Source organism: Staurois parvus, unplaced genomic scaffold, assembly GCF_062004578.1.
Source record: "Staurois parvus isolate SC_StPar_1 unplaced genomic scaffold, SC_StPar_1.0 ptg000392l, whole genome shotgun sequence".
Taxonomy (NCBI): domain Eukaryota; kingdom Metazoa; phylum Chordata; class Amphibia; order Anura; family Ranidae; genus Staurois; species Staurois parvus.
The window spans coordinates 3,169,929-3,184,235 of record NW_028318188.1 but is presented as its reverse complement, the minus strand read 5'-3'; the positions used below and the strand labels follow the sequence as shown (position 1 = coordinate 3,184,235).

Genomic DNA, 14,307 nt, shown 5'->3' with positions numbered 1-14,307 from the left:
TCTGTAATGTATTTTTATTTTGGTAGCTTACACCCATGTAAAAATCAGAAAATAATGTTCATTTGAAAATAAAGCATAAAAAACATAGCATAACTTAATAAGAATACAGTGAGGAACAGAAGTATTTGAACACCCTGCGATTTTGCAAGTTCTCCCACTTAGAAATCATGGAGGGGCCTGAAATTCACATTGTAGGTGCATTCCCACTCTGAGAGACAGAATTTAAAAAAAACTTCAGGAAATCACATTGTATGATTTTTAAAGAATTTATTTGTCTTGCACTGCTGAACATAAGTATTTGAACACTTAAGAAAATCAGTGTTAATATTTGGTACAGAAGCCTTTGTTTGCAATTACAGAGGTCAAACATTTCCTGTAGTTCTTGACCAGGTTTGCACACACTGCAACAGGGATTTTGACCCACTCCATCATACAGATCTCCTCTAGATCCGTCAGGTTTCAGGGCTGACACTGAGCAACACGGAGTTTCAGCTCCCTCCAAAGATGTTCTATTGGATTTAGGTCAGGAGACTGGCTAGGCCACTCCAGAACCTTGATATGCTTCTTACGGGGCCACTCCTTGGTTATCCTGGCTGTGTGCTTCGGGTCGTTGTCATGTTGGAAGACCCAGCCACGACCCATCTTCAATGTTCTGACTGAGGGAAGGAAGTTATTGCTCAAAATCTCACCATAAATGGCCCCATTCATCCTCTCCTTAATACAGTGAAGTCGTCCTGTCCTCTTCGCAGAAAAGTACCCCCAAAGCATGATGTTACCACCCCCATGCTCCACAGTAGGGAGGGTGTTCTTGGGATGCAACTCATCCTTCTTTTTCCTCCAAACACGACGAGTGAGGTTTAGACCAAAAGGTTCTACTTTGGTCTCATCTGACCACATGACTTTCTCCCATGCCTCCTCTGGATCATCCAGATGGTCATTGGCAAACTTCAGGCGGGCCTGGACATGTGATGACTTGAGCAGGGGAACCTTCCGTGCAATGCATGATTTGAAACCATGACGGCGTAGTGTTCTACCGACAGTGACCTTTGAAACTGTGGTCCCAACTCTCTTCTTCATGTCATTGACCAGCTCCTTCCTTGTAGTTCTGGGCTGATTCCTCACCTTTCTTATCATCAGTGATACCCCACGAGGTGAGATCTTGCATGGAGCGCCAGTCCGAGGGAGACCGACAGTCATCTTTAGCCTCTTCCATTTTCTAATTGCTCCAACAGTTGATCTATTTTCACCAAGCTGCTTGGCAATTGCCCCGTAGCCCTTTCCAGCCTTGTGGAGGTCCACAATTTTGTCTCTGGTGTCTTTTGACAGCTCTTTGCTCTTGCCCATGGTAGTAGTTGGCGTCTGATTGAGCTCTTTAAAGACACCTGTCCACCCCACAGTCAGACAGGTGCTACTAAGTTAGATTAATGAGTGGAGTAGAGGTGGACTTTTTAAAGGCACAGTAACAGGTCTTTGAGAGACAGAATTCTTGCTGTTTCAAATACTTATGTTCAGCAGTGCAAGACAAATAAATTCTTTAAATATCATACAATGTGATTTCCTGAATTTTTTTTTTTAATTTTGTCTCTCAGAGTGGGAATGCACCTACAATGTGAATTTCAGAACCCTCCATGATTTCTAAGTGGGAGAACTTGCAAAATCGCAGGGTGTTCAAATACTTCTGTTCCTCACTGTATATAAAAATGTGCCCTTTACCCTTTTACTTGCTTAAAAATCCTACTTGGTTTTCTACTTCTATTTAAAGTGGTTGTAAAGGCTGAAGGTTTTTGACCTTCATAAATTCTATGCATGACAGTAAAAAAACTTCTGTGCACAGCAGTGCCCCCAGCCCCCTCAATACATATCTGAGCCTCATCGCAATCCAGCGGTGTAAATGACAGCCTCAACTGTGACGGGTCTCAGCCTCCTTATTGGCTAAGACAGCATGCTGCTGTCAATCACAGCCAGTCAACCAATGAGGAGATAGGGGGGTTGCAAGCCATGGCTCCATGTGTGAATGTACACAAGGAGCAGCAGGGGCCCCCATAGCAAGATGCTTGCAGTGGGGCCACCTGACAGACAGGAGGAACCAGGAAAGCATTCGGGGGACAGTAGGAAAGTATAGACATGTTTGTTATTTTACAAAAGAAAAAAATTAACTTTTAGAATCGCTTTAATTATAAGGAGTGGGGTCTTGAGTTATGTACAACATAATTAACCCTGTCTGTAAAGGCTGACAGAACTCATTCTAAATTACATGTGCACATTTATCTGTCCTAACAAAGGGTCCAACATAGCAAGACATGGGTGGTACATACACTTTTTATTAAAAAACATCCCTTTGTTTATAGAAAACTGGAAACCTGCACTGCTTGGCTAGCTGGAGAGTTGTCCAGGGTTTCCATATCTAACCTGAACTCAGCGGCAGCTGTAGATGACCGGAGAAATGTCCAGAAACTCAAGGGTGTCACAGACAGAACACCAGTATAAAACTGAAAAGAATGCAATTGTTGGCTTACTGAATAAACATCCAGGATTTAATTTATCCAGCATGATTCTACCAATACAGCTTGGCTGACTGGTGAAACTTTCAAAATGCAATTTACCCAGCAACTCTTCTGAGCAGAAAAAAAGAATCTTCCAGATCAGAGAACAGCAAAGTTGAAGAAAGCATGTCCAATCTTCTCAGTGCAGCGAGTAGAAAAACTGAGGCACAATGGTGTGTGGGGTTATCCCATGCTGGCCAATTGTTTTTTGTTACTTCTCTTGCAGGTGGCAGAATAACCCAACCATGTAAAAATTCTAACAATTCCTGTGTCCCTCAATGGACGATAAAGAAACAAGCTTGCAATTTTTAGTTATTTATTACAGGAATGGAATTGTGAGGGGTTAGAATTTACATGGACGGTCAAAAACAATTAATGTAGAACTGCACTAAGCTTATTGTATTTATATTATTGGCTGTAGCCAAGGACAGAAAGTTTACTTAAAGCTGCTTATGGACTCCTCCAAAAGTAAGATTCACAAAATGGTGGGGTCCCTTGTTGATTCACAAAGAATCAGCACTGTAATCACAGCCAATTCATAAATTACCTATTCTCCTTACAATGACACAGAAGGTAAAAAACAAAAAAGGCTGTGTTTATTTGCAGAGTTAAAGTGAACCTGCCCTTTCACTATGCAGGACAAAGCACTAGGTTTACTTTAAATCAGATCCACCTACATACTTATTACACTTCACTAGCCAACCACTCCATTCGGCCAACGACCAGTATTTATTATGTAGATGCAAGGAGAGTTCTAAGCATTGTGTAACCCCTGAAAACAACTTGGAGCTTGCGAAAAAATCCCTCTGTCAGGCTAACAGAGCAACAGAGGTTGAATTGCCATTCAATATACGGTTGTGTTAAAAATAATAGCAGTGTGTTTAAAAAAGCGAGTAAAGCGCAAAATCCTTATAATAGCTTTTATTTCCATACATGTAAATGCATTGGGAACACTGCATAGTCTATTCCAAATCAAAACATGAAGAAAAATGTTTACAATTTTTTATGACTTTACAAAAAAGTGAAGAAAAAGGAATATTAGGCTGTTAAAAAAAAAAAAAAAATAGCAGTGCCTGCATTTTACTTTACAAACTCAATTATTTACTTTATAAAATGCTTGAAGATTTTGCTTTCCTTTGAATCACTGAATATTTAGTTGAATAACCACGGTTTCTAAAAACGGCTTCACATTTGCGTTGCATGGAGTCAACCAACTTCTGGCAGCTGTGAACAGGTATTCCAGCCCAGGATGATTGCACTACATTCTACAATTCCTCTGCATTTCATGGTTTTACCTCAGTAACAGCTTTTTTTATTATGTCACCCACCTTAAGTTTTCTACTGAATTAAGCTGGCCAGTCCATAAAGTTAATCTTGTTGGTCTGGAACCACTTAGGTGTGTTTGGGTTGTCTTGCTGAAACACTCATTTCAAGGGCATTTCCTCTTCAGCATAAGGCAGCATGACCTCAAAGTATTTTGATATATTCAATCTAATCCATGATCCCTGGTATGCGATAAATAGGCCCAACACCGTAGTATGAGAAACATCCCCATATCATGATGCTTGCACAACCATGCTTCACTGTCTTCACAGTGTACTGTGGCTTGAATTCAGTGTTTGGGGGTCGTCTGACAAACTGTCTCCGGCCACTAGACCCAAAAAGAACAATCTTACTTTCATCAGTCCACAAAATGTTGCGCCATTTCACTTTCGCCCAGTCAATGTGCTCTTTGGCAAATTGTATCCTGTAATTATTTTCAACAGTGGGACTTTGCGGGGGCTCCTTGCCGATAGCTTGGCTTCACATAGGCGTCTTCTAATTGTTATAGTACTCACATGTTTACTTTAGAACTTTTGTTCAACTGGGAGCTGACCATTGGTCGAGTCTTTGCAATTCTGGCTATTCTTCGATACATTCGAATGGTAGTTTTTCATTTTCTTCCATGTCTTTCTTTGTTTTGGTTGCCATTTTAAAGCGTTTGAGATCATTTTAGCTGAACAGCCTATCAGTTTCTGAACTTTTTTACATGTTTTCCCCTCTCCAATCAACTTTTTAATTACGATGTTCTTCTGAACAATGTCTGGAACGACCCATTTTATTTAGATTTTCAGAGAGAAATGCACTATACCCAGCATGTACATTTGCTGCATTTATCCCTAACCACCTCCCTCCCGCCATATAGTAATATGACGGACACAAGGTGGTTCTCTTGTTCTGGGAGGACGTCATATGACGACGCGCATGCATGGCTCCCGGAACGCGCAGCGCGGCGATCGGCGGTGTGCTGTGTCCCTCGGACACAGCGGAGATCCACGGAAAGAGCTGAAGATGTCGGCTCGGTCATGTGACCAGCTGTGTCCAATCACAGCTGATCACATGTAAACAGGGAAATGCCGGTTATCAGCATTTCTCTCCTCACGAGCGGTCACGCTGACAGCTCGAGAGGAGAGGAGACGGTAATCGGCATTCCTCGGAGGGGACATGTACACAGATCATCAGAGCATTGATGATCAGTGTGCCCTCATGATCTGTGTAGCCCCAGCAGCGCCACCTGCCAGTGTCCATCAATGCCAGTTCTCAGTGCTCATCCATGCCACCTGCCATTTCCCATCAGTGCCACATTTCAGTGCCACATCAATGCCACATTTCAGTGCCACATATCAGTGCCCATCTGAGCTGCCTTTCAGTGTCACCCATCAGTGCCCGTCAGTGCTGCCTATCAGTGCCATCTAACAGTGCCAGTCAGTGCCATATATGAGTGCTGCCTTTCAGTGCCCATCAGTGATGCCCGTCAATGCCCATGAGTGCCACCTACCAGTGCCTCCTCATCAGTGCCACCTATCAGTGCCCATCACTGCAGCCTCATTAGCGCACATCAGTGAAGGAGAAAAATCACTTATTTACAAAATTTTATAACAAAAACTAAGAAAAAACTTTTTTAATTTTCAGTGGTTTTTGGTTTGTTTAAGAAAAAATAAAAAACCCAGAGGTGATTAAATACCACCAAAATAAAGCTCTGTCACAAACAAATGATAAAAATTTCATATAGGTACAGTATTGCATGACTGCGCAATTGTCATTCAAAGTGCAACAGCACTGAAAGCTGGAAATTGGCCTGGACAGGAAGGGGGTATAAGTGCCCTGTAGGCTAGTGGTTAAATAAAGGCCACTTGTTTTTTCACAGACTGAATGACCTCACTAATTGAACTCTACACTGCTATTATTTTGAACATGCCCCTTTCAATTAATGATTCAATTACACAGAATCAGCAGCATGCATGTCATGACTGTTGGTTTTCTACTTCTCTATTACACCTACTAGTAAATTATTTGCCATGTAGAAATATAATGTATGCCAAAAACTGATTGATCTGGTTAGTGATGTTAGACTGTTATTATTTTGAACACAACTGTATGTTGTCATATTTGATACATGGTTAACTAAATGCTTTTATACCAGCATCTGAAGTCTTAGAACTATCAGATTATTACTGGTCTCTGATTCTTTATGGAACATACCTGTATCTGAGCTTGTACTTGCTGTGTTCCAGGTGCCTTCTGTGCCTGAGTTAAAGAGGTTGTTAGGAACTGAGTTTTAATGGCTGGCTGATTGGTATAGGTGACTTTTTGCTGCTGGGATGCAGTAGACACTTGAGGTGTGGTTATCTGGAGGGAGAGGTAAGGCTGAGCATTAAAAGCCCAGGGGAAAAGCAGATAGGAAGAGATAAACGTAATCACTAATTAACCACTTAAAAACACAAACTGTACAGCAATCAAACTTAAAATCCCACTTGCTAGGCATTTAGGATGTCTATAAATAGGAACAATTTAATATATAACGGAACACATTCTTTGTATCTATGTAACAAAACAAAAAAAATGGGTACAAAAAAAATGGGTAAAAGTCATTAGCTTTAATATAATGCTAAAATAAAAGGCTACACATATTACAAACATTGAAATATGCTAACACATAGTTACAGCAGCAAAACCAAGCAGTTCAATTCCATCTGTTTTGAGTCAGATGCAATGTACTCTCAGGTAAATGGGGTGCATTCAACAGTGAAGCCACTTACCTTCTGTTGTCCTATGGAAGCCTGAGTCTGGAGAGCTTTTTGCTGTTGTTGCTGCTGTGTCTGCTGGGCAGTATGGTGTTGCTTCAGCTTCAACAAAGGCTGCATATGCAAAGGCTGGGCCATAACAGTTTGTCCACCTAAACATGCAAAAGTTTTACTACAAAATTTTGAGAACATAACAGAGGTAATATGAAAGTTCTCTGGAAGGTGTTTCTTAATTTACTATATCTTGAAAACCAGAACTGAGAGTAAACTTACTACCAGTTACTCTTTAGCAAGAGGAAGAGAATTAATCACTTGTTTTGTCTTAGAAAATAAGCATATCCTGCAGCATTAAAGAGAAGTAGACAAAAGATCATATTTGTTGTGGGATAAAGGAGCGGTTTTCTCTTCAGCTCCCTCTCCAGGCAGGCAGGAACAGCTACTGTACAAATAGAAGTTGCAAACAAACTGAATCTAGAGTGGAAGGCCCTGTGCCTGAAATTCCAGTAACAGCCATTTTTTTTAACCATGCTTTAAGGCCAGTTCACACTGGGATCACATAGGAATGTGGCTTGTGTTCCTGTGCAGTGTGATTTTGCAACTTGTTCATTTGATCACACCGGATTGCTGAGAATGTAGCACATGCACTGCTTTTAACAAAATGTGCCGCACAAATCACATAGTACTGCAGTACCATGCAATTTGGTGCCCACAAACACACTGTTTATGCGATGTGTTTGGCATGCCATTAACATTACACTAGCACCCACAGAGAAAATAATAGAGGATAAGTACTTAAAGTACACTTAGCCTTTAAGGTAGAAAACAATTAATGTACCAGGATTTGTACATATTTTTCCACTGTGTGAATTTTGCAAATTGTATTTTTATCCAAAAATTAAATTGTGCTTTTAAAATGAATTTTTGTTGTGAACCACATAATTGATTTCCACTGACTCCCCATCAAGAAGAGATCCTTTTTAAAGCTACTAGAGAATATTCTGTGGTGTGTCTATGCTGTTAACCAATAATTTAGCATACACACCAGACGAGTGTAATTTCTCAGCTCTCTGCAACCTTTTTCTGAAAGTTCAGACAAGCTTTACAAATTCTGGACTTAGAACAGATGTAGAATACAGAATACTACAGATAAACAGGTACAACTTATGTAGGAGGATTTATTCTCTGTCTCGCCTGAGGCCAGTCACTTCACTGGGTATATGTAAGAGTTTACAACCACTTTCATTTTGCATAGAGGTGGGGGGGGGGGATTAGAACCCTTGTCAAGTATTTATTTCTGTCTGTGCCCTCACACATAGAAATTCACCCTCACCTATCTTCTGGTGACCATTAGCAATGAGTCAGAAAGGGACAACAAATGACAAATATTACAGCTGCCACCAGAAGAGTAAATGTTCCAAAGGGGACACTAGTTCTCATGAAAACAAATGGAGAATGTCCCTCATTTTTCGCTCATTTCCTTTTGCGTTTCCAGGGCAAGATGTGAAAGTAAATCCCCCAATGGGAAAAATTATGACAGGAGTTCTGACCCATCGCACACTATCCAAAACTTAATAGAAATGTTGATTTGCCTATAAATTCCAAATCTTTGAGCACAGTGCAGGACACAGGAATTGACTATTAGACCATGGCTTATATGCCACTACTTTCAGGTGTTTTTTGAAACTGGCAAAAGCTTTACTAGGACTGCTACCCCCTAGTGTAACCATGTAACTCCACCAACGCCATAAGGCTCCAGTTTGTTAGGCAGCAGTAAGATTAAAGAGAAAAGAGGGGAGTCTTGTACTATACTGTACTCCCAAGATATAGAATTTACAGAAACTTCAAAATTCCTATTACCTTAATTGTATAATACAGGGTACACAAATTGATTTCTACACCATAAGACATCCTCCAAGCAATAAGTCGAGGGGTGGGCCACACTCTGTGTGTGAATGGACAGAGCAGTGGCTCAGGAGCGAACCTGCTTGAGTGCCTCCATAGCAAGCTGCCTACTGTGGGGGCACTCGGCAGGAGCACCGGCAGGGGACCCGAGAAGAGGAGGATTAAAAAAAAAAAAAATTAATATACCTTTAAAACGCACTAAAATTAATGGGCTGCCATGCCTGCACACTCACAGAGCCGCAAACATGTGAACTAGGGCTAATGTGAAGGGGACTATGGAAACTGATATAAGAAAGGCAGTGTGACATAAGGGTAGAGGGCTGTGATGTAAAGGATCAGACCCACAAAAATGAGATTTGTACCTCTGCTGCAAGAAAATTGTACTGATCGGACCTCCTTAAATTTTAATTCAGTACCGCTGGTCTAAAAAATAGCACCACCGAGTGTGATGATTTTTTCAGCAATGTAAGGATTACATTGATATTTAAACAGAGATAAAATATAACCCATCATGCTGCATTTGTTATTAAAGCTAGATTAAAAAAAACCTCTCATATGAGAGATATAGTGGCACATCTCCATCAGACCAGGCAAAAACTTAGGTACTGCCGTAATTATGAAGGATGTTTTAAGGCCATGATGGGACATGTGTTCCTAAAATGGACAAGGGCCTTCTGCAGGATCTGGAAAGTACTTATACTTCTTCCTAAAGGGGAAAGAAATGAAATTGTGAATGGCTGCAAGGAGGTGTAGGGAAACTGCTTTTAGGGAAACAAGTAGGAACAGCATAGAAAATAACAGAGAGAGAACAGAAAGAGAATGTGAAGGAGATTTACTAAAGCCGGTTCACTCAAGATCAGGTGCAGCTGTGCATGGTAACCAATCCCCTTCTAACCTCAGCTTAATTAAGCTTTGGCAATAAAACCTAGAAGCTGATTGGTTTTTATGCAGAAGTGAACCTGATTTTGCACTCTCCAGCTTTAGTAAATAAACCCCTGTGTGTACCTCTCCGAAGAAGAGTGAAACAAAGGACTGAGGCATCTGTGCTCTAAGCTGGGGCAAATGTCAGTAGACTCCCCCCCCCCCCCCCTCAACCTGAAGGGGTGGGGGGCAAACCTTCATTGTGAAGACTTCTGAGCAGGTGGGTTTAGAGGTCAAGGGTCTGCCATGAAAGGTTGGTCTTGCAGTAGATGACAATATCTGGAGTGGGTGAACAGATCGCACATGAGGTAGAAGAGGACAAACTAATAGTGACTGTAGATCGTGGGGTAGGAACTTCCTTCCATTTGTAACCTCAATGTATTCCTCAATGGAATTTGCAAAGAAGTGTTCACTCTCAAAAGGTAACGCACAAAAGAAACCTTTCCCAAGCAGGGTCAGTCAACCAAGCTCTAAGCGATAAAATTCTGCATATTTTCACAGAAAGGTCATAGATTCGATAAATTACATTGAAGTCCACAAATTCAGGGAAGCAGCATTGAGGAAACAGAAGACAGCAGCTGTGAACTGCAAGTGTCGGGATAACAATAGTTTACTGGGGAATATTATTTTATTGTATTAAAAAAAAAAAAGATGAGCATTTAATACTACTTTTACAAAATATTCAAGAACATTACCTGAACAGAATATAAAATGTTATCAAATTCAACAAATGTTTCTCATTAAAACTATTCTACCTGCAGCTTTCTGGGGCTGGTTGATAGAAACACTGATTCCTGCCATGGTAACTGGAAGGGTGGTGACTCCTCCAGATGAAACAACAGCGGATACCACAGGTGGTTTTGCCAGAGCAACTTGGGCTGTCTGCCCTGGTTGAGCTTGGATTGGCCCCTGAGCCTGCAACTTGATAGAAAGAGAGTTGTTAAAAGACATTTATCTGAGGAAATAGTATCATACTGAAGATTTGTTTGTCCAACTTAACCCTCACCAGACGAGTCACTTGTAGATTTGCCACTGTGGCTCCAGTAAGCACAGCTCCTCCTCGAGAAGCAGTTACGGTTGCCAGCTGCTGCTGCGGTTGAACTTGCACTTGTGCTGCAGTACCAGTCAATGTTCCTGTCTGCGCCACTTGCTGAGAAAGCTGCAGCTTCTGCTTCTGCAACTTCATTAACTGTTCCTATCAAAGAAAAATAGAATAGCAAAAATGTAACCATATTTTGCTACAAACATTTAGGGTTGCTTTCATACATACCCATACTATGGCCAGTTTAGACAGGAGCCAAATAACCTACCAGCATGTCTTTGGAGTGTGGGAGGAAACCGGAGTACCCAGAGGAAACCCACACAGGCACAGGAAGAACATGAAAACTCCAGGCAGGTAGTGTTATGGCTGGTATTCAAACCGATGACCCTAGGGCTGCTAGGCAGTTGTGCTAACCACTTATTTAAATGAAAGTTTTTGTGTATCAAGTTAAGCTTTACTGCAAACACTCTGAAACTGAAAATTAAAAATGGTACTTTCATGCATGCTTTCAACACTATGCGCCCTGTGGCTTTAACAGGTTTTCCAGCTACTGTGCAAGAATCGCAGCAGGATCTTGATTCTCCATGGCCTCTTGGTTTAATCTCAGTTGGATGAACAGCTCAGAGGTCATAGCCCTTCCGCAGCACCCTCTAATAACATTTTGCTCCTACATGTGCACAAGAGGCAGAAGTCATCAATGCAAAGAATACTGTGGCTCCTCCCATTGAGTGTTTTCCCATGTTTCTCATAGTAAGCAGTGCAGCTTCCGCATATATTTGCGAATGTGTGCAACTAAAACCTTTGTTTTAAAACAAATTGTTAGACAGTGCTATTTTTTTTTTTTTTTTTGCAGGCCAGCTGGTTATTGTGCTGAGAAAACTGTTTTTGCTGTGTTTTCCATAGCAGCCTACAAGAGTGAAGTCAGAAAAAGACCAAGTGGTCCATCGAATCTGCCCACTTTTTGATTTTTTTTTTTTTTTTTTTAATTTGTATTTGATTAATAGCTTCATTTTACTAGTAAAACAAGTAACAATCATCTGGTAAATGAGGATGAAAAAAATATTAGGGTGAGGATAGAACAACCCAATTACACACCCAATTACTGGCATAAAAAGAAAATAGTTCCTATGGAATAATTACAAAACTTCCATCACACCGGGGCATAGGACAGGTAATGGAACAGACTCTGCAATGTGCCATATGGATAATAAAAACTATGGATAGTGCAAAAAAAAAAAAAAAAAAAAAGAAATTCTTACTAAAGTTGGCCATACATGGATCAAAATTTAGCTGGTTCAGCAGTGACCTATAAAAAAACTAGCCTGTCTGTTTTTTCCTGGTTGATCAGTGCTGCCAGCTATAGCCAGCAACACTGATCACTGTATTCTGACTTGGGGGAAGGCTCTCCTCTGTCAGAATACAAAGGCTCAGCAGGAAGGTTTCCTGCATCCGCACACTCGATGTGCATCAGCTATTTTTTTTGTTTAACCCACTGTTTGAATAATAAAAAAAAAAAATATCTATGGCTTTACTTGCAAATTCCCTATCTTTGAGTACAGTACACGGACTACTTATTAATACACCATGGGTTATAGGCCTGGAGACGTCTCAGAACGTATGAAGAAGCTGTTTGTGTCTTCTACTGTGTGATTGAGGTAAGAGGAATTTTGGCTCACTTGTATTTTGGAACACAGCACTGGACATAGGTCACCTTCCCTAACACGCTTTGTTTACTCTGCACTGCATGCTACATAACTGAGAACTCACGGAGTTATAGGGAAAGTGCTCCTGCGGGAGTGTCCATAAAAGCTGCCCAGTGTCCAATCATCTGAAGGTATGAGTTGCTAACCCATAGTGTATGAATAGGTTGCTTGTATCCTGTACTGTACGATCAGAATTACAAGTGTGCATGCATGCACTATTTTTGACTTGCAATTTCAAAAGGTTTGTGTCAACTTTATTTCTGCTTTAGAGGCAAAGCAATGGCATACATATATGTGAAAGGCTAACTGCAAAAGGTTTCTGATTTTTATTGAAACAAAACAAGATATTTATTTCAAGCACACTAACGATACATAAGCCCTTTTGTAGCTTTTTTTTTCCCTTCCTATTTGTATATTCTTTTAGCATATGTTAACTTACCGAGGATATCTTAGCAACAGCTTTTATTTGCCCGGGGGATTGTGCTTGGGCCTGTATTTGAGGTACTTGCACCTGGGCAGTAGCTTGTTGCCGAAGCAGCTGAAACTGAGCTTGGGTTATGGCTTTGCCGGCTAACTGAACGCCCGTGGTAGAGGTGGCTGGAAAATATGACAGAAGAGTTATAAAGAAAGGAAGACAAACTGTGATTTGTAATAATTATAGAAGATATAAAAACATGCTACCTGTTGTTACTTGGGTCACAATGGCTCTTGCCTGTGTTTGAACAGGTGTAAGATTGGTAGATACCACAGTCCCTGCAGTCACAGCTCGAACTCCTGGACTAGTTGCTATAGTCACCATCTCTGTAGGTGCTGTGGGTGTCGTTGCTGTCCTCTGTTGAACTAACTGACCAGTGGCTGCTCCTGCAGACTGATGACAAAAATTATTATATGGCAACATATTAAGTGTTAAAAAGGTCCATACAAAAAGATCAAGTTAAAGGATAAGTAAGATATGCAACATATAATTAAATTCATTGACAATTATCAAAGATGTATATCATGGCCAGCTGTAAATGATGATTTAAAGTGGTTGTAAACCTTAGACATGAAATACGAACAAAACATATCACTTAAGAGTCATTTCTGTCTGCCGCTTTCTTCCTCTGCTACCAGTATCAATCACTTCTGTCAAGTTTTCATGACACCAAGAGAAAAATGGTGACAGGGGAGAGAATTCCATCAGATTGACAGCCTCAGCTCTGTTCCTGTGAGCTGTGTGGAGGAGGCAGTGTCTGTTTCCTCCAATCAGATCTCAGACCTCAATGAGCTCTGCAGAGTGCAACTACAGCTCTCTGCCCCCTCAGACAAGCTTTATAATTTCTAGACTTTGAACAGGTGAAGAGAAGACTGCAAATAAACAGGTACAACGTAAGTAGGAGGATTTGTTTCACCTCATGCAATCCACTTCATTTGGTTTACAACCAGTTTATTCCAGGTATGGCTATTTTACATAGTAACTATGGTCCAGCTTGGACCAATGTAAGTATACATAGGCCATACCTTAGGGATCCCTGTGGAAGCAGCTAATCACTGTAGTAGTCACTGCTACCACAGTGTTTGCCACTATCTTCTGTGTCCCATGCTGAGTGGCTGCCTTGCTACTTGCAAGAACACTGGTGGATGCTCGCTCAGCACAAAACAGAATGCCTTGCATTCTCTTCACAGAATCGTCTGTCTCTTCACCTTGCACTGCGAGCCCTCTGAGTGAGTGATGTTCCTTGTGGTTACTATGCAGCAGGGCAGCTGCTAAGCATGGGACCCGGAAAACAGTGTCCAGGACCCAGAAAGTAGCATCCAGGGCCCATCAGTTGCAGGTAATATCTCCATGAGTGATTACATATGAGGTTAGCTTTCAGCCTCACATTGCTTTCAATGGCATTTTCATCCCCGCCTAATCTATGTGAACCCCAGCATCTTATATTTAATTATCCCATTCGCAAGTGTGAATGGGGCCTTAAGGGTTAAAGAACTTTGCAGGTTATACATCAAGCTTAATGCAGAACTAAAATCTGCAATAGATACCTTAGCTCCAACTACCCAAAGCCTGCAAGGTCACTCATCAGCATCGGCTCGCCAGCTTCCTCCAAGTGAATTGATTTACAGATAAACAGTAAAGCATAAAAAATACAAAC

At 41.1% G+C, this 14,307-nt stretch overlaps 1 protein-coding gene across 7 annotated transcripts in view; it reads right to left on the bottom strand.

Moving 5' to 3' along the window:
- Positions 1-14,307, bottom strand: part of LOC149455491 (E1A-binding protein p400-like) — a 201,517-nt gene that overhangs the window by 8,616 nt on the left and 178,594 nt on the right. For 3 of the 7 annotated variants that reach the window (XM_089686148.1, XM_089686152.1, XM_089686149.1), the window contains 6 exons: positions 12,857-13,043; positions 12,615-12,772; positions 10,437-10,625; positions 10,186-10,351; positions 6,623-6,759; positions 6,066-6,230 (listed from right to left, as the gene is read on the bottom strand). In XM_089686148.1, coding sequence (XP_089542274.1) covers positions 6,066-6,230; positions 6,623-6,759; positions 10,186-10,351; positions 10,437-10,625; positions 12,615-12,772; positions 12,857-13,043 — 1,002 coding nt within the window. Of the gene's footprint in view, positions 1-6,065; positions 6,231-6,622; positions 6,760-10,185; positions 10,352-10,436; positions 10,626-12,614; positions 12,773-12,856; positions 13,044-14,307 lie in introns of those variants that run through there. The other 4 variants (XM_089686151.1, XM_089686153.1, XM_089686150.1 and 1 more) reach the window with 3 other exon arrangements.